Source organism: Dryas octopetala, chromosome 7 (genome assembly GCF_963921425.1).
Source record: "Dryas octopetala chromosome 7, drDryOcto1.1, whole genome shotgun sequence".
Lineage (NCBI taxonomy): Eukaryota > Viridiplantae > Streptophyta > Magnoliopsida > Rosales > Rosaceae > Dryas > Dryas octopetala.
The window spans coordinates 8,493,022-8,511,337 of NC_141372.1; the positions used below are offsets into that span (position 1 = coordinate 8,493,022).

An 18,316-nucleotide genomic window follows, 5' to 3' on the forward strand; every position below is an offset into this window, starting at 1 on the left:
AGGAGGCCGGAGCTTAGGGAACCGGAGCCTAGGAGGTCAAGGCCTAGGAGGTCAAGGCCTAGGAGGCCGGAGCCTAGGGGGCCGGAACCTAGGAGGTCAGGGGCTAGGAGCCCGGGAAGGGCTTAGTCTTTAGGCCTAGGAAGTCGATGCCTAGGAGGGGCTTAGCTTTTGGGCCTAGGCCCAAACAACATGTTGTTAAGTCTTGTGTGACTTGTCGTTATGCCCAGATGATTCATTATACGAACATGCATCTTCTTTGGGCCTTCAAACTTTGGAGGAGAGCATAACCCTTTGATGGAAAAAGAGCGCCAACAAAGAAAAATTGTGGAGGGAAAGCTTTTGTTTTCTTTATTAACGTCGTATTTGACGTGAAGAGGGAAGCGAAAGAGGCAAAGAGAAAAGGCAGAGAATGGAGGAGCCTTGGTCTGGTCCAACTGGATAAAAAATATGACAGATGTCACCACATAAATGGGAGTCTCATTGGGTGAGTGGCATTCCAGCCTCACCGAAGACTCTCTCCTTTCTTGTCTTCTTGAGCCCATATAAGAACAAAATACTTCCGCGGATCCAAGTATACTGAATTTGCACAACTCAAGCTAGTTTTAATGCTATTAAGAAATTAACATTTCATAGCAAATTACCATTTTTTGTATATATATATCAACAAATGTGGTCCATTAAATTTGAAATTAAAACTTCCTTCCATAAAAAGAAGACTGCACCGGACAAAATAGTTTTTGAAAATGACTAGTTAAGGATCAAATTGCCCGTTGTGAAATAAGGTTGGTCTAGTTGGCCGAGGACAATAGCTCCCTTCCTATACACCTGAGTTCGAACCCTTCCCTCTCTTCTGTACTAAAAAAGGATCAAATTGCCTGTTAAAAAAAAAAAAAAACAAATCAAAATACCTGTTTGACTTTATTTTTTATTTTTTATCAAAGACCCTGTTTTACTTTGGCCATGTGAGAACTCCGTTCACCTCTAACATATGAAGTTACGAACACATAATTTAACGTGGCCCTCTCTTACACAACTTTCGAATGGTGGCTGAATATTAATATAAAATTTGTATGAATTTCTTGCATTTTGAAAAGGATGGATTGTGAATAACTTTCTGAAAGTCATTTAAAAAATGGATTATGGCTGTAAACTAGATGAATTTTCATTTTTATTAAAGAAATAATATACAAGATGGTCAGTTAAACCTTGGAGATGTGGGAAGGGTTGATTTGTGCGAAAAATAGACACAAGTAGTAACTTACGCTGCCAAATTTAAAGAGATTTAATTACCCAATAAAAAATCTATTAATCTTGATACTAACCAAACCATACAAAAATAATTGTAAAATTATATAATGACTCATAAATACATATTAAAAAATGAAAAATAATTTTCTTTATATAATACTAATTAATTGTGTTTATTATATTATAATCGTATTATGCGTGTTTGACATTAATCTGATTCATTTATTATGAATAACTTTTAGCCTGTTGTGTCAAATTTGTGTTTATGTCAATAAATGGTCAACTCAGATCCGCTAACTTTATATGTTCAAATCATATTGTTATATTGCATCAAATATGGCCACATCTAGATAGGGTCGGCAGACTAAGTGAATTAGAAGGTGAAATTCACATTGCTCAAATGGTCAATATTCTAGTCTGGGTACCCTCATATAACTCCAGGCTCCGGCCATTAATTTGAGTCACCAGCCCCATACACCATTTTCCACACAATAAGTCAACCCTTAATCCCTTCATCAAAAGCTCCAAGTAGATGATTCCAGGACATGTGAGAAGTGTGTGGCTAAATGCAGCGAGTTTGAGTATAATACATTGTGGGAAACCAAACATGTTCAGTAGCAAAGAGTGAAATAATGATGGATGTTAGTAGTTCAGGGTTATCACATCATAAAGGAAACTCTTTAAGAAAGCAAAAGTGACCAGAGGAAAAATTTATCACAAGCCACTAAAATTCTACATAGGTAAAAAATCTTATTTATCATAATTCTAGCAGATATGCCTTCAAATTGCAGGGCAGAAAGATATTTTCCTTCAATTCAAATGCTTAGTTACAAATATGAGTTTCACTTAACCTAACCACGCATTTGAATTATTTTCTCAATTTCTCCTTCATCCTATCAACTGCAGCCCTAAGAGTACCCTCATCTTTGCAGAATGTAAATCTGACTAGATTCTTACCATCTTCTGGGTTTAAGTAGAATACACTCGTCGGGATTGCCACCACCCCAACTTCCTTGATCAGATACTCGCAAAACGCAACATCATTTTCCAGCCCAAAAGGAGTGTGATCTACAACCACAAAGTAGGTCCCACTTGATAGATACACTTTGAAACCGACGGCCTTCAATCCCTCCACCAAAATTGCCTTCTTTGCCATGTAGTCTCTTTTCAGCTCAACATAGTAGGAGTCTGGGGCTCTGAGAGCTGTTGCAGCTGCCCACTGCATTGGAGTGGAGGTAGCAAAAGTGAGATAAGAGTGTGCCTGCCGTACTCCCCATGACAGGTGTGGGGGAGCTATAGCCCAACCGATCTTCCACCCAGTCAAGGAGAATGTTTTCCCCAGGGAATTCATGGTAACTGTACGATCATACATTCCAGGAAGAGAGGCAATTGAAATGTGATCCATTTCAAAAGCCAACTTATCATAAACTTCATCACTGAACACCAGCACATCGTTTTCAATGCAGAGAGATGCAATTGTGTCAAGTTCCTCTCGGGTGAACATTTTTCCAGTAGGGTTATGCGGAGTATTTAAAAGAATTGCGCGAGTATTCTTTGAGATAGTGGATTTGAGCTCATTGATGGGGACAGAAAAATCCGGAGGGCGTAATGTGATACCTTTTACTTTAGCACCAGCCATGGATAGGGTAGCTTCATAAGAATCATAAAAAGGAGCAAAGAGGATAACTTCATCACCAGGATTTATTAAGCCCAGAATAGTTGCCGCAATTGCCTCTGTGCAGCCAGAAGTAACAGTTATCTCTTTCTCAGGGTCTACAACAAGTCCAGTATCTTTCTTGAATCTCTCGGCAATGGCAGAGTTAAAGTCTGGAACCCCATATCCACGAGCATATTGATTCTTCCCATCAATGATGGCTTGAATTGCTGCTTTCTTCACAAACTCAGGACCATCAAAGTTGGGGAAGCCTTGCCCAAGGTTTATTGCTCCATGTTTAATGGCAAGATTACTCATTTGTGTGAAGATTGTCGTCTTGAACTTTTCCAAGCGCTTAGCCACCTGACAACAAATGCCAAACATTAGGCTCTGCAATTGTACTGATATTCAAGGAAGTAGTATGCACAAATGTAGCTCAACAAGAGATGAAAACGTTATGCAGCAAGCTGCATTAAAATTCACATGCAAGAAGTCAAGATCACTGCCTATATTTCATCTCAATTGGATATCATTTTCCCCATGACATTGATACATATGACCTTCAGCCAAGTAATTTGGCACTACAAACATGTCAAAAGCTTTTGGAAGCAGCCATGCAGTGATATACAGATAGCAAAAGCAATAAATTGTATGATTCAAGAATACAATATTGGTACAAGAACTGAAATCGATAAGGAGGGAAAAAGGAATGGACAAAAGAGGGAAAGCCTATAAGAAGAAACAAAAGAAGATATAACTAAGTTGAGAAATAGCAACTTATGACACTATAAATTCCACCCTCTAATAGCAAAACAGTACTAGAATGTACTTGGAAAAACCAATACGACTGCCTATAACTCTAATTAGTGATCACTCGTTCCAAACCTTAGAGCTTACCTCAGGTGTTTTTTTTTTTTAATCTGTCACAGGTGAGCAAAAGCCTTTAAATAGTCTCAGTTCATTTTGTTGGGAATTCCTCATTGGAGGACTCACATGAGAAATGTATTCAGCCAAAGAGTTAACTTAAGGAAAATAAAAAGTTTTGCAGTCTCTAGGAAGACTAGGATGTATATTTAGTTGGCTAATGTATTTCCTAATACAATTCATCTCTCAAATCAATTTATTGTATTATTTCTAACACTACTTTCCTTGAAATGATACAAGGAATCTTGGACCGTATAGCATTAAACTTATGCATCAGTAAGAATCCATTCTGCAATGGTAAAATTATATTATTATATTATTGACTTATGAACTTGCTTCAGCTAGATTAAGTTACATAACATGATTAGATTGTAGTCACTTCATAACAATTTGAGCTTGAGGTGGTTTCTTACCTACTACAAGTAAAGAGTGAATTGTAAATTAAGTGAATCAGACACACATAGAAGAAAACTAAGGCTAAAGACATTTTGCAGTTCATCCAAGCTAAAAATGAACCCTTTTGGCCAGATCTAAACAGTAAATTGCCAAATAACTAAAAAGTAAAAGCCCCAAAACCCAATTCGATTCGATTCAATTCAAACCACATCCATATAAATTGAGCACACATTGGATCCATGACAAGCAGGCATACCTGTAAAGGCTGCTGGGTCTTCTGGGTCGGCTGGGTTTGACCCGAAACGGGATCGTTTTCGGCGGAAACGGTGGACATGGCGGCTGAGAAAGATGGGCAAGGAGTGGCTGCTCCTCTGGTCCTAATAAATCTAGAGTTTGAGTAGAAATGCTTGGAAGAGGTTAGCAAAGTGGAAGAGCTGAGTCGCATTTCATGGGATGGCCAGGTGCATTGAATCTGCATAACAATTGAGAAAGTCACCGCAGGGTCAACAACCAAAGGGTTTTAAGGTTAGTGAGAGTCAGAGTTGGACTGATCTGCTTGGTTTGAGGCTTTGAGCTGAGAGTGCTGGACTACTATTTTTGTGTCTGAGATTTCTTTATGGGTGTGTTTCATTTCATGCCACTGCTATAATAACTTAGTGGGCCCATTATGAATTTATATTGGGTACGGCCTTGGTAATGCTATGAATGAGTAAAACAACTAATTATTGATAGCATATTTTTCCCATTTTGTTTTTTTTTTATTTGTAACTCTTGTAAGTACTTACACCAAATATTATTCATTATGTGCTAAAACTTGTCCTATTTCAATTTTTATTCATTTATAAATAGGACGGTAAATCGGCTCAATTCAGGCTCAATTCAGTTCGAGTTCGATTGGTGGACTATTTTTTGTCCTTTTGAGCTTGCAAAGTAAACAATTCCTCAAAAAAATGTGATCTGCTTTTAATTTCTCTTGGCAAAATTTTAAATTTATCAATTTATATCTGTCATATGACATAAGTCATAAACCATGAGAGTGAGAACATGAACTTGACTACATATTGCAACAGAATGGCCCGTTACAAATTCTTGGGCCCATTATGGCCCGTTTCATATTTCAACAGGCAGAGAAGCCCAAAAATGCAACAGAAATATATATACGTGTAAATTTAAGTTCGGCATTGATGAGAAAGGTTGATACCTTTAGCATTTACGTAGTATTATAGTAACACCATTACACCACCGAGTCACTGACAGCATACAGCCAATTTTGTTCTGTTTGGACATTGGTTGGGCAACTTTGTCCGGCTTGAAAATTGTTCATGGATAGGTGCTCTGAATCTCTGATGGGGTACCAATTCTTCATGTATGCAAACAGCAGATATGAACCACATATGATCATAAGCTAATCTTTAGTTCCAAAATGAGTTCAGGCTGGCTGGTCCAAGCTTATGAGACTTGGAGACTTGAAAAGCACAAAATTAACACAACTAATGAGCATTAGCTGCCACTAATTAGTTAATGTTCGTTGAGTCATTTCACATAATTTATTAAATAAATCAAATTAGAATTTATTAATATTTGACACAAACACGACCCACTACAATGAATTACTATCTGTAATCTCGACCGCATAATTAAAGAAAGAATGATATCTATAAAAACATATACCCCAAGCCTCGATCAGTAGGTGACCTCTACAATAATAACTAGCTGCAGGTAGCTGGTAGCTGGTAAAGACTTAAAGGGGTAATTAGTGACATTACGATTCTAGTTTGAGGCATGCATGTATAATGGTTTCTCTTTCGGCATTTTAAAGGGACCATATTCCTTGCATTGTCAAACTTTTGTTGTTAAAACAAATTTCAAATTGATAATTAACCACGCCATAGTTAGATTTGAAAAGCAATTTTGCAATATTTTCATATAACATATAGATTGTGTTATGAATATTATATTAGTCTTTTTCGATGGCCATTCGAGTATTTTGTTAATGATGGGCTAATGGCGTGTCGATGATACATAGATGTAGAATCTCAATGAACTAATTATATGTATTGATGGAGATTGAAAAACTTGTAACGTACATAGATAAGTGATTTGGCATCACTAAAAGATGAGGGAGGAAGTTTTGCATAGTATTATGTTGGTGATACCGTATCAACTATTCTTATTATAAGGAAGTTTTTCTTGTATTGATAATTAGATGCGTATATATATAATTTATTATTTAACATATATCTACGTAAGGAATAAAATTTTCATTTTTTTGGGATACCGAAATTTTATCACATATCCCTTATTTTTTGTAAAAATTTCAGCGAAATTTCGCTTAAATTTCGCCCGAAATTTCAATTATAGAGCTAGTGTGTTTTTTGTAAAATTTCTCCAAATTTCGTCAAAATTTCGCCGAAATGTGGCGAAATTTCGCTACAACTAGTGCCGAAGCCACAAACCCAATCTTCATTAAGTCAGTCTAACATTCCAGCGGCAAACACCAGAGGGAGAGAGGGGAGGAAAGGCGAGCTGGCCTCGTCGCCAAAGGTCGTCGGAGGCGGCAGATCGGAGGGTGAGTGAGGAGGAAGGAGAGAGAAGAGAGAAGAGATTGGGGAAGGAGAGGATATCAGGGAGGGAGAGGAGGAAGAAGGAAGGAAGAAATCATGGAGAGAGAGGGAGGAGAGAAGACTGTGCGCAGGGAGAGAGAAATGAGGGAAGAGGAAGAAAGTCACTGCAAGGAGGAAGAAGTCACGGGCAAGGAGGAAAGGAAGGAAAGGAAGGAAAGAAGAAAAAAGAAAAGGAAGGAAAGAAAAGAAAGAAAAGAAAGAAAAGAAAGAAAAGAAAAAAAAAAAAAAAAAAGGCTTTTGGGTTGATTGGGGTTTGGAGCCTTTAAGCAATTGGAAAGAAAAAAAAAAGAGTTTGGGGTTTTGTTTGAGGTTTGGTTTGGCTCTTTTGGGGTTTCACTTAGTTGTTTTTAAACCATAAACCCTAATATATTTTTATATAAAAAATAATTAATATCCTAAAAGGCCTAAACTCTAATATCTTATATCATATCATAAATAATATAAAGTATATAAATTTTAATGCATAGATAATATAGAATATACTAATTTCATTTAACAATATTTGCTTCCAGCGCGCATTATATTCATCTTATATCACATGAAATTTATTATATAATTTGGTTTCTTCAATATTTTTTTATCAATGTAGTAGATAATATGTTAAATAAACATATGGTTAAGTTTCATTCAAAATTTCCGTATTTTGATAGCAATTTTTGTCGTTTTTGTCTAATTTTGTCAAAATCGAAATTTCCGCGAAAATTTCCATCGAAAATTTCCTCGAAACCGAAATTTTACTCCTTGTATCTACGTTATGTATATAAACATAATATGTATTATATTATGAGTACATATAGTTTTGTTAAGATGTGTGGGGGATTATATCATACATGTTAAACCAAGAATTAACCAAGCCGGCCAGCAGAAATATATCAAGCTCACTTTTATGGACTGTGCCCCGTATCAGTATTAATTTCAACTTCATCCTACCTAGTTAAGGTAATAGAATTTGAGCATCAAACTTAAAACTAATTGGCAATGGATAGAAAGGCCCAAGATCTTATAAGCATATACGCTGAGCTCTAATTTTTCAATATAGGATATTATTCCACCTTACTCTCAACACTAGGTTCCAAATTAATTAGATGTCCAATGAGCCCTTTTTCGAATCCAATGCACATGCATGCGTGTATTCCTGAAAATCACAGAAAATAATAATACTCCAAAGATGCATCTTTATAGACTTGACTAGAAGTCTTTGATTAATTTCACCGGTGAGCTAGGTTATTTAACTTGAGTATATATCGGAGAGTACGTATTAGGCCGGTACCAACCCAGAGCTTTCCTTTCCCTTTTAATATTGCAGGAGTAGTTCTAATGGGGCAGAGAGCTATGTACATAGGGTTTTTGTCACCTACGGTTGACGAAATGTTCACGTCAACAATACATGCATTTTGTAATTAATATAACCCAAATTGTTATTAATCTATGAAGATTGCGGGCTTGCAATATCTGAGGGCTCTGAACCATATATTCTCTAGAGAAGCTAGCAACCATTTTTGGTGACCTCCCATAACATGTTTTATATAAAATAAGTGGAGGCTTTGGATAGCGATAGAGTGAGAGCATCTCAAGCTATTTTTGTCATGTACGTACTCAGATGTAGTGTAAATCCAAAAGCAAAATTTGTTGTTAACTTGTTAATTAAATGAATATTCTGAGGAATAACCTTTCTTTGCATACGTGATTGTCCCACAAGGATGGCTTACACATGGAAAGAGATTCGGAGATGGATATGTGCTAACCACCAACACCAATAAATTGCGTCACTATAGCTGTGTTAGCTACTTTGCAACTATATGAACTTTGATAGTTTATTGGGTTGTACGTTGTATACGTTCAAAAATTCAGTTTTATTTTCAAATATATCTTAAGTCTCATCACTCTTTGGAGTTTGGGCTCTCACCCTCACTTGTATCCAATGTCAAAGTAGAGGGACTTTGAAGTCAATGGTAAAAGTGACAAGAATGGAATAGGAAATAAATTAACCCATGCATGTAGTGATAGATCAATAATATCAAAAAGAAAATTTACTAAGTGTTTGTGGATAAACCCACACCGATCCAACAGTCAATCATGGCCGGACACGTGGCTGGTCAGACCCAACTTCAATGTTTGACTTCTCAGTGGTCAGACTTTGATCTCCACATCATCACAGCTCGGCACTTCCTCTGCCAGCTCAGATCGGGTCTCCATGCCGAGTCCTCCATGCCCGGTCCGAGCCAAACCGATGATCTTCCAAGGGATCGAGTGTTCATCTTTCCACGGTCATCCCGGTTCGGCTCGGCTCGGCGCGGAAGGAACCTCGTTTCGGGTTCTAGCGTCAGCCAGTTACGACTCTGAAGGATCCCTATCTGCTGGATCGGTTCGGTCAGGAGTCCCGTGTCCGATCCGATCACACATAAGCTTCATGTATACACATAAGAACATGTATTCGGGTCGGCTCGGCTCTCCACCACCATTCCAAGGAAGATCACGTTGGGAGGAACCGCCACACTTAAATGCACCTGACAAAGGTCTTCTGACAAAAGAGACAATCCAGCCTGCATTCATGACTACTGAGGTAGTTCACCTGGATCTTCCATACTTGCATTCAATGCAGCATTGAATGCAAAGGAGGTGGGCAGCTGTGCATGCCACTGTTCATGACCGAACGCGTGAATTTTTCTCAACCAGCCAGTCACATGCAGGTAACTTACTCATCACAATCTCCTTTTCCTATATATACCAACTCATATGTGCAAAATGGGGATCGATCTAGCTATCAACTCCTCACCAGACAAACACTTACAAAAAGCCTTCACTCACCCAAGAGCATACCCAACTTGTTGGAAATAAGCCCAGAACATATGCCTTGTTCTTCCTATTCTCCCAAGTTCATCCTTTGTTCTCCCTCACCTCTACCACCAAATACACCATCACTGACTTCATCATCGGAGCGTGTTTGGCTGGTACCGCACCGGTCCATCTCCTTTGATCTTGTTTCTTTTACAGGAATATCTCACATCATCCAGCAAGACTTCGGATCAGCCAGGTCACTATCTCTAAGTTGTTGCATCTCTCTTACGGAAATTTGCATCAACACTAAGCCTATTTGTACAATATATGTTGTTATTGGTACGTACTTCAAGGATAATTATAGAGAGATCCTTTTCTTTCTGTTAAGGTTTTTTTTGTTTTCTTCCTTTGATGTGGGATTTTCTTTTAAGTAACCAATCACAAGAATTTTGCTGACATCTATAATTAGGGGTGCGTTCGGTCCGGTTACCGAACCGAGAACCCCAAACCGGCAACCGACCGGACCCCCCTCGGTTGCCCCTTTTGGTTACCGAGACCGGAACCGAAATGCCCGTAAACCGGCACTCGGTCGGACCGGCATTTCGGGTCGGCTCGGCTCGGTATGGCCATTGACCGGCTTGAGTTAAGAGAGAGAGAGAAAGAGAGAGAGAGAGAGGGAGAAGAGCAAGGGAACAGAGAGATGCCATCGAAGGTCGAACTGGGTGGCTTCGATTCGCCGCCTTGGGGAGTCGTAGGCGTGAGGGAAAGGTACCAAAATGACCGGCTCGATGAGAGGAATGAGTTCTGGGTGGTGGGAAGTCGCGAAGCCGTCGGAGCACAGAGATCGCCGGCAAAGGGCTCGGCTCTGCCCCAGCTCAGGTTACCGCGATCCTTGCCTTTCTGGAAAATCAAAACACATGGGCAAAGAGAGGAGGGAGAGGCGAGCATTTCGGAGGTGGTCTCGCCTCCATTAGCCGCCGGACGACAGTGTATCGCCGATCAAAGGCACGGCGAGAGAGAGAGCGTGACGTCGGGGAGAGAGAAAGTGAAAGTCAGAAATGAGAGAGAAAGGGGGAGTTGGCAGGAGAGAGAAGAGATGATTAAAAACTAAAAATAAAATGTTTTAAAAATTCATTAAAAATTTAGACAATAGGATATTTTGGGTTTAGGGTTTAGGGTATTTTGGGGTTTGGGTGGGGTTTAGGGTTTGGACTTTGGGGTTTAGAGTTTTTACTTTGTATTACATATGTTTTATAATTTATATAAAACATTTTATATAATGCATTTCTAAACCCTAAACATTTATATAGACTATAGTTATTAGTTATAGACTATTATCATCTTATACCATACTAAACATTTTTATAGACTATAGTTATTAGTTATATACCAACTATAAATTATTGAATTATTATCAATTATAGTCTTAGGGTATATGGTATATAGGATATAATAAGCCTTATAATGTATATGATTTAAAAATTTTAAAATACATAATAGGGTTTAGGATTTAGGGTATGAGATATAGGAATAGGATATAGAGTTTAGTATTTAGTTTATAGTTATATGATATAAATTGTTTAGAATATGGTATAATATTAGTTTAGGGTATTTGTAATTAGTTTTTATATAGAAATGTATTATATAAATTAAAAAACATAGAAATTATTAATTATGGGGTTTAGGGTATAGAAAGGGTTTAGGGTTTAGGGTTTATAAATTTATATATTTTTTATATAAATTATAGAAATTTATATAAAGGTATTATAGAAAGGTATTTTAGGGTATAGAAATGTATAAAAATGTAATATTTAAATTAAATGTTATATATACTCGGTTCGGTTCGGTAAACCAACGGTTTTAAGATCTGAAAACCGGAACCGGAACCGAACATACCGGTTCGGTTGGCAAAACAAGATCTCGGTACGGTTTCTCTCCGGTACGATTATTTTCAGTATCGGTTGAAGCGGTTTCGGGTACGGTCTCGGTTTTTCGGTCAAACCAACCCAGCCCTATCTATAATTGTAATTTGTAACACACACACATGAATACCTGACAACATTTTTCTTTAAAGAAAATTCCTCTAGCCGCACAACCTTGGACGAGTTTCTAGCTACTAATGTTACTTGCAATATTAATTGCATGGTTTTTAGATTTATTTTTTCTTGTAAAATTTCCTTTTTTATGTTATAAAATGTAAAAAAAAAAAAAAGGTTTTCGTTAATACTTTGTACCCAATATAAAACCAATCGTGAAAATTTTTTCCGTTACCAAAAAAAAAAAATGCAGTTAACAGTAGCATATGTAGCTTACAAACTAGCTGTTGGCAAGCTTTGAAAGCATAACTTATTTATAATTACATTTCCAGTCTACCTCCTTCACAAGCTTGGGCAACTGTGCCATTTATTTTATTTACAAATATCCTTTGAGATTATCCTCTGAGGTTCAAAGTTCAAAAACCTTAAAAAGTCCTTGGACCAAAAAATAAAAACTTAAAAAGTCCCAAACACAACAAGGTAAACACTTAAAAGAGCTCATCAACTGCATTGGCTTGAAAAGAAGGAAATTTTGTTACAATTTTGACCAACATTCGGTTCAAATTAAGTTACAAATTGAAAACCATGTTCTGGGGTTTGGGACCTAATTGGAAAAAGACCAAGTGAGAAAAGGAAGAAAAAAAAGGGGGCCATGATAAAGTTGAAGAAGCTAATTTACAAAATCAGATTCTGTGGGTGACGTCCAAATAGAGGCAGATAGTAAACAACGAGATTTCCAACCTAAAACCAGCCTATGATTCGCGACCTCCTCCACTCTATAACCATCATTGAATAGACCCAACAAGAGCTTTGCTTGACAATGATTAGCAAAGCTTATTGGCATTGGCTTAAACCCTACCGCACCTAACCACTCCCACCAAGAGCAACCCACCTCTCCGTGGGCACGGTAGATTCGGGCCAACGACCCGGCTATTCGGGGGCCCAAGAACACTCTCTCCACCAAGGCCCGAGCCCGGCTTTGCATTGGGAAGCCGGCCTCAAGTGAATCGTAGACAGCTGAATAGTGATACAATGAATCCATAAAGCGGGCCACGAAGCCTCCATCCCCCGCGGGCCTGACCTCTTCTTCGACTAAGGTTACAAGTCTCGGGTTTAGGGTCTTGGCTCCGGATAAAAAAGAAGCAATTGAATCTGGAGCCCGATAACTAAAGTGTGGTAAGTTTAGCATGCAATTGATCACCAAAGCTTCTCCTTTCACTAACTTTAAAGCGGACGGTCGAAATGTCTCATCCGAGTCCAATCTACATTGATGAAATGAAAACGGTTGACCAATCGACGTGGCGAATGCAGTCAAACGCCGACCGGTCTCTTGAACGGTCCCGATTGACCGCCGGCCGCTCCCGCCCCTCGACAATGCTGTGATCTTGAGATGCGGGGTCGGCGGGCCGTCCTTCCTGGATACCAAGGCCTGCATCAAGGAGGCCCATTGGATCCCCTCCATGATGTCATAGTCCACTATGTGGACCCTCCTATCGTGGGCCACAGCTTCCAAAATCGCCTGATTGGCCGTGAAGTGCCCAAACTTAACATAAGGGGACATGTCCTGGAGCAGCTGAAACGCAGCAATCACGTCCGTCGGATGGTGCCCATGATGGTCCCCCCGCTGGGGCCCATTTCCAATCAAATGCTTACCATGGACACCCCCGGCTCCTTCTAGCAAACCCTGGAGAGCCTCCGTAAAATACGCCGCGAGCCTCTCCATGTTGGTACCGTCGGTTGGGGACACCAACTCCTTGAGCCGAACCAATATCACTCGAGCCAGATCTCGGCTCTTGTTCGCGCCGGTCAGCGCCTCCGCCGCCGCCATCAAGAGGTGGACCAGCCGAAGCCCCTTCGAGTCCTCGCCGACGGCACCGCCGTCCTCCTCCGTCAGCTGCATCATCGTCGTCGTCGTCGTCGTAGTGAAATTAGACGACTCCTCGTTCGGCTCGTCCCGAGCTGACGACGGCGACGAGTTCAGGTCTGCGGTGCCGTCGTCCTCCTCCATCATCGATTCGATGAGCTCGTGGAAGTCGTCGCAGGGGAGGTGGTCCATCGGCGCCGCCAGCGCCTCCCAGTCGACCACCGGTGACCAGTCGTACCAGTTGGAAATGGTGTTGGAGGTGGTGGTGGTGGTAGTGGTGGTGCTGCATCCAGATAAGTCCAGATCGAGCTCAATCTCATCCATGGCCATGGCCATGGCCATAGCTGAGGAGCTGATTAGCAGCTGTGTCATGCGATTTAGGGGTGTTCTTAGCTGGTGTGGTGGGTGTTAATAGAAAAATTTGATGGAGAAGAAGAAGGAGCTGGAACAAGAGACAGTTGAGGTTGCTAAGAGACTGAGTAATTAAGTAGCTAATTATCAAGATGGGATCATCTATCCCTGGTTTTATACACTCCGGGTCTTAATCAAACTTCATTAATTAAATACGTTTAGATTTTACACTGCTGCCCTTGTGTTATGACATAATCTCAAGTTAACCACCTAATTAATTAATTAATGGGTAATTGGGTATCTTTTTAATTCATTAATTTAGAGCATCACCGATAGATGAAGCAAATGATAAGGCAAATTTTATTTGTAGTGACATTTTGGGCGTACAATTGATAAGCCAAATTCATGGTTAAATTTGATCTAAAAGAAAATCATTGTATATTTGACTCTGTCAAATTAGAACAAATTGAGACTCATTTACTATTCAACCAATAAAAAACTAACATCTTAATTATTTCATTAATTCCAATAAAATAGTTTTATTAAATCAATAAAATAATATTTGCTTTAATTATTTACCTCATTTATTAGAGTGACAAATTTTTAAAGTAATAGATTTTCATGTCAAAGTGTCACGTGGATTAGCAAAGGACACTTTTGGCCTATATATTTGCTACCTTCATTGCTGATGCTCTAAATTTTCAATTTCAAATTTAGTGTTTTACTTCCATGCATAGGCCCCTCTACTAGCAGCCTAAAGGACCCTCAGAAACAACAAGTTACATACAATAATATGATTAATAATGCTGATAATTAATAATTAAAGTGAAGCAATTAATGAGAGGTAGTTGTTTTAATTTTCAAGTTGTAGTTGGAGTTGCAAATAGGGAAGTGAATGGTTCAAGTTTAGGCAGGGATCGTTTTCATTTAAACATGTTGTGAAAGTGAATGTCATGCAAGTAGTAGAAGTAAATAGTAATTTTTTAGAATCGATCAGTAAATATATATTTTTTTTGTTTACTTATATTTTAGTTGGCTGAGGGGATAGCTCAAGAATCAGTGGGGATCTGAAGCTCGACTCTTCCCAAATTTAGTGAATGCGTGTGGCCAACACATAATTGTGTGCATGCATAGTTTTCTTTTCTTTTTCTATCTCAATTTTTTTAACAAAAAAAAGGCTGGGAGACAGATTCTGATGTAAAAAAAGAGGTCAAGTTACCATATATTTAAGTAAAAGGGCTTAGTAAAACAAATTAAGGTTTTTATGTTAGTTGATTAAACTTCAACTTCATGGTATCATTTGGTTAATTAGATGCATGTCAGATAAAGTAATTACTAATTAACTTCCTAATACTCTTTCCTTTCCTTTCATTATGTTCCATTAGTTTTCTTCTCTAGAAAAAAAAAAAAAAATCACATGGTACAAGTTTTGTGTTAAAAAGGTTTTTGAATATTCTATCTATTAATTAAAGACTAAATCCCATTAATCAATTTTTTTTTTTAAACAATTTTGGCTTTTTTTTTAGCTGAAACCAATTTTGGCATATAAACAAAACCCTTTCTATTATTTTTATTGGTTAAAAAAAACATATCATTCTATCATTTGATTAGTTTTTCATCGATCATTTGACATATATAGGGAATATTGACATTATACAACAATTGAACTTAAGTTTTTGAATAACATTAACCTATCAACTAGCTAATATATAGACTAGGTTACTATTGTACTCGTCTAGCTAGAGAACTTAATTTAAGGGACAATGTATTTGGAGGTTGGGTTCACTTCAATTCATTATTAAATTTAATAGCTGTGTCAAATGACTCAAATCCAACAATTAAATGCAATGTCTCTCACTTATTGAACTTCATTATCTGACTATTTTTTTTGGTAAATTTTATTATCTGACTTCTACTCTTAGAATCCAGATCTTCTATGCTTGTTTTTCTCTATTTGTTTTAATGTTGTTTAATTTTATTTGTATAATATAAATTTAAGAGCGTGTAAGTAAAAGAGAAAATTGATTCAAACTACTTTTTGGGTGTGTTTGAAATTATATTCATCAATTCATAATCTTTAAATTTGTAATACATATACAATTAAGATTGAAACAAGTAAAAATAAGTATAGCATGGAATTTAATAAGCATTCTTAAGTTTTGTCTCTATGTTTCTATTAATTTTGATGAACCGTACCACCTCAATATAATATCAAGAACAACGTGAATAACGAAAAATGAGTTATGTATGATTAATAATAATCTACTTTAAACTCGATTATATTATCTCTACATGTCCTCGTTTCCCTCTTTTTAGGATAAACAAGTCCTTGGAATCTCATATCCTTAATTAAGCACGCCATATTCTCCTTATTTTCTTCTTTCTCAGTTCTCATGGTACAAGCTGCAAGCATATTAAAAACGTGTACACACTACAAAGTACCAAATAATCAAAACCCCAAAAAAAAAACGTGTACTGTTGTATTTTGTTGGGTCAATAGAGTCTAGCTAGCTAAGTAGCTAGTACATTATCAGTTATATAAAAGAAATTAGAGCACTTTCCCTCAAACTTGGTGCCAAGCGTTAACAAAATAGATATTGTCTGCGAGATTATATACTCTTTACATGTGCTTTCCAATTAATAAATTAACATCATGTCTGACAAACCAATTAATTAAACCAAAGTATGAAAAAAAAAAAAAACCAAAGTTAAATAAAAGATATTAACTTTCTTTTTATAACAAGAAAACCCCACGTCGTATTTCTTTTTTGGCTATAGAGCATTAATGCAAGATAAATTTGGATTATGTATTGTTGAGAGCACATCACACCCCGAAAATGTTAAGCTTAGAGGCGGAGCAATAAAGTTTTGAGCAAATTACAATTCAGTATCTCAATTTTACATGGTGTTTCAATTTATTACCTCAACTTTCATTTTGTGTCAAAATAGTACCTCCGTTAGTTTTTCTGTCAAATAAACCGTTATGTGCTAATATGGCAGGGGTATTTTCATCTTCTTCCCCATATTTAAAAATAATAATATTTTTAAAACTTTTGAATTAAAAAAATTTGGGGCACAGGGGAGGGGGGTAAAGGTCGGAGAGGGTTGGGTTGGGTGGAGAGAGGCAGGGGGTGGGTAGGACTGGGGGTGGACGGGTGCGACGGGGCTGGGGCTGGGCACCCCCCTCCCACCCAACCCCAAACCTCTCTTCCACCCTGTCCCAAACTCTCCCACCCTCACAAACTCAAGCTCACCCTCACCATTCACCAACGTGGAAGAAGCTCCCGAAGATGATGAGGCCGACGAAGGAGTGATCGAGGAGAAAACCCAGAGCCTGAGACAAAGCCGACTTGAGAAACAAGAGCTCTTCCTCGATCATACACATGTCGACGACGAAGATGAAGACCGGAGACAAGGTGGGTTTTTCGAAAGCCGAGTCGTACTTGATTATGGTGTACTGGGGGAAGAGCTCGGCGGGGAGATTGTCGTTGGGGATGGAGGCGTAGTGGGGGGAAATGGTTGCGGGTGAAGCAGAAGACGTAGATCCATAGCACCGGTTCACTTCCCACCGATTCGTCCAATCTTGAGCTCTCTAACGCTGTCATTTTGTGCCTACCGATCTCCGCCGCCGCTGGACCTTCGAACTGAAACGAGCTGGATCTTCGTCTCTTCATTCTCCGTCCTCTGGGCTATTCCTATGATTTTCAGATTCTGAGCTCTCTTTCTTTCGATTTCAAATTTTTTTGTGCGATGGAAAGAGAAAGTGGAGGAGGTTGAGGTTTCTAGAGACAAAAAAGTTGTGGTTTTTTAAAGAGAGGAAGTTTGGGTGGGAGAGGGGTGCGACAGGGTCGGGGGGTGGAGGGGTGGGGGCGGGCTAGGGAGGGAGGGGAGGGGAGGGGAAGGGAGGGGAGGGGCTGGGTGGGGGCGGAAAGGGCAGGGGCTGGGGCTGGGATTGGGTGGCTGAGGCTGGGTGGAGTGGGGGGATGGGGAAAAAAAATTTAAGAAAATTTTTTATTTTAATTATTTTAAGAAATTTTTTTTATTCAAAAGTTTTTAAAATATTATTATTTTTTAAATGTGGGTAGAAAGACAAAAATACCCCTGCCATATCAGCGGATAACGGTTTATTTGACAGAAAAACTAACGGAGGTACTATTTTGATACAAAATGAAAGTTGAGGTATTTTTTTTGCAAGTTTTCAAAATTGGGGTACTAAGTTGAAACAACATGTAAAGTTGAGGTACTAAATTGTAATTTACTCTAAAGTTTTTATCAAAAAGGCCAAGAATTAATCCAAATGTCTTAATTATGAACCATTATATAATCTTTTTTTTCAAGACTTCTTCGAATACGACAAATATTTCTCAGCTTTTAAAAACAAAGATATATCCTCAAGTGCCCGGTTAAGCTAGCCTTGTATAATATCATAAAATATCTTGTG

At 38.3% G+C, this 18,316-nt stretch overlaps 2 protein-coding genes across 2 annotated transcripts; both read right to left on the minus strand.

Moving 5' to 3' along the window:
• Positions 1–1,958: 1,958 nt before the first annotated feature.
• Positions 1,959–4,791, minus strand: LOC147279333 (Pyridoxal phosphate (PLP)-dependent transferases superfamily protein). The gene is made up of 2 exons (XM_086250687.1): positions 4,479–4,791; positions 1,959–3,265 (listed from the first exon to the last, which is right to left on the minus strand). Exons 1-2 carry the CDS (start codon positions 4,698–4,700, stop codon positions 2,117–2,119), a joined length of 1,371 nt encoding a protein of 456 aa, XP_086106813.1. The 5' UTR covers positions 4,701–4,791; the 3' UTR covers positions 1,959–2,116.
• A 7,402-nt stretch (positions 4,792–12,193) lies between these two features.
• Positions 12,194–13,981, minus strand: LOC147279334 (GRAS family transcription factor). The gene has a single exon (XM_086251838.1). It carries the CDS (start codon positions 13,894–13,896, stop codon positions 12,331–12,333), a length of 1,566 nt encoding a protein of 521 aa, XP_086107964.1. The 5' UTR covers positions 13,897–13,981; the 3' UTR covers positions 12,194–12,330.
• Between the last annotated feature and the right edge of the window lie 4,335 nt (positions 13,982–18,316).

Excerpts from the sequence above, each read along its gene's own strand:
- LOC147279333 (XM_086250687.1), bottom strand. The coding sequence starts at position 4,700 with ATGCAGATTCAATGCACCTGGCCATCCCATGAAATGCGACTCAGCTCT. Across the intron at positions 3,266-4,478 it reads AGACCCAGCAGCCTTTACAG|GTGGCTAAGCGCTTGGAAAA; the intron begins GTATGCCTGCTT and ends ATTTGTTGTCAG.
- LOC147279334 (XM_086251838.1), bottom strand. The coding sequence starts at position 13,896 with ATGACACAGCTGCTAATCAGCTCCTCAGCTATGGCCATGGCCATGGCC.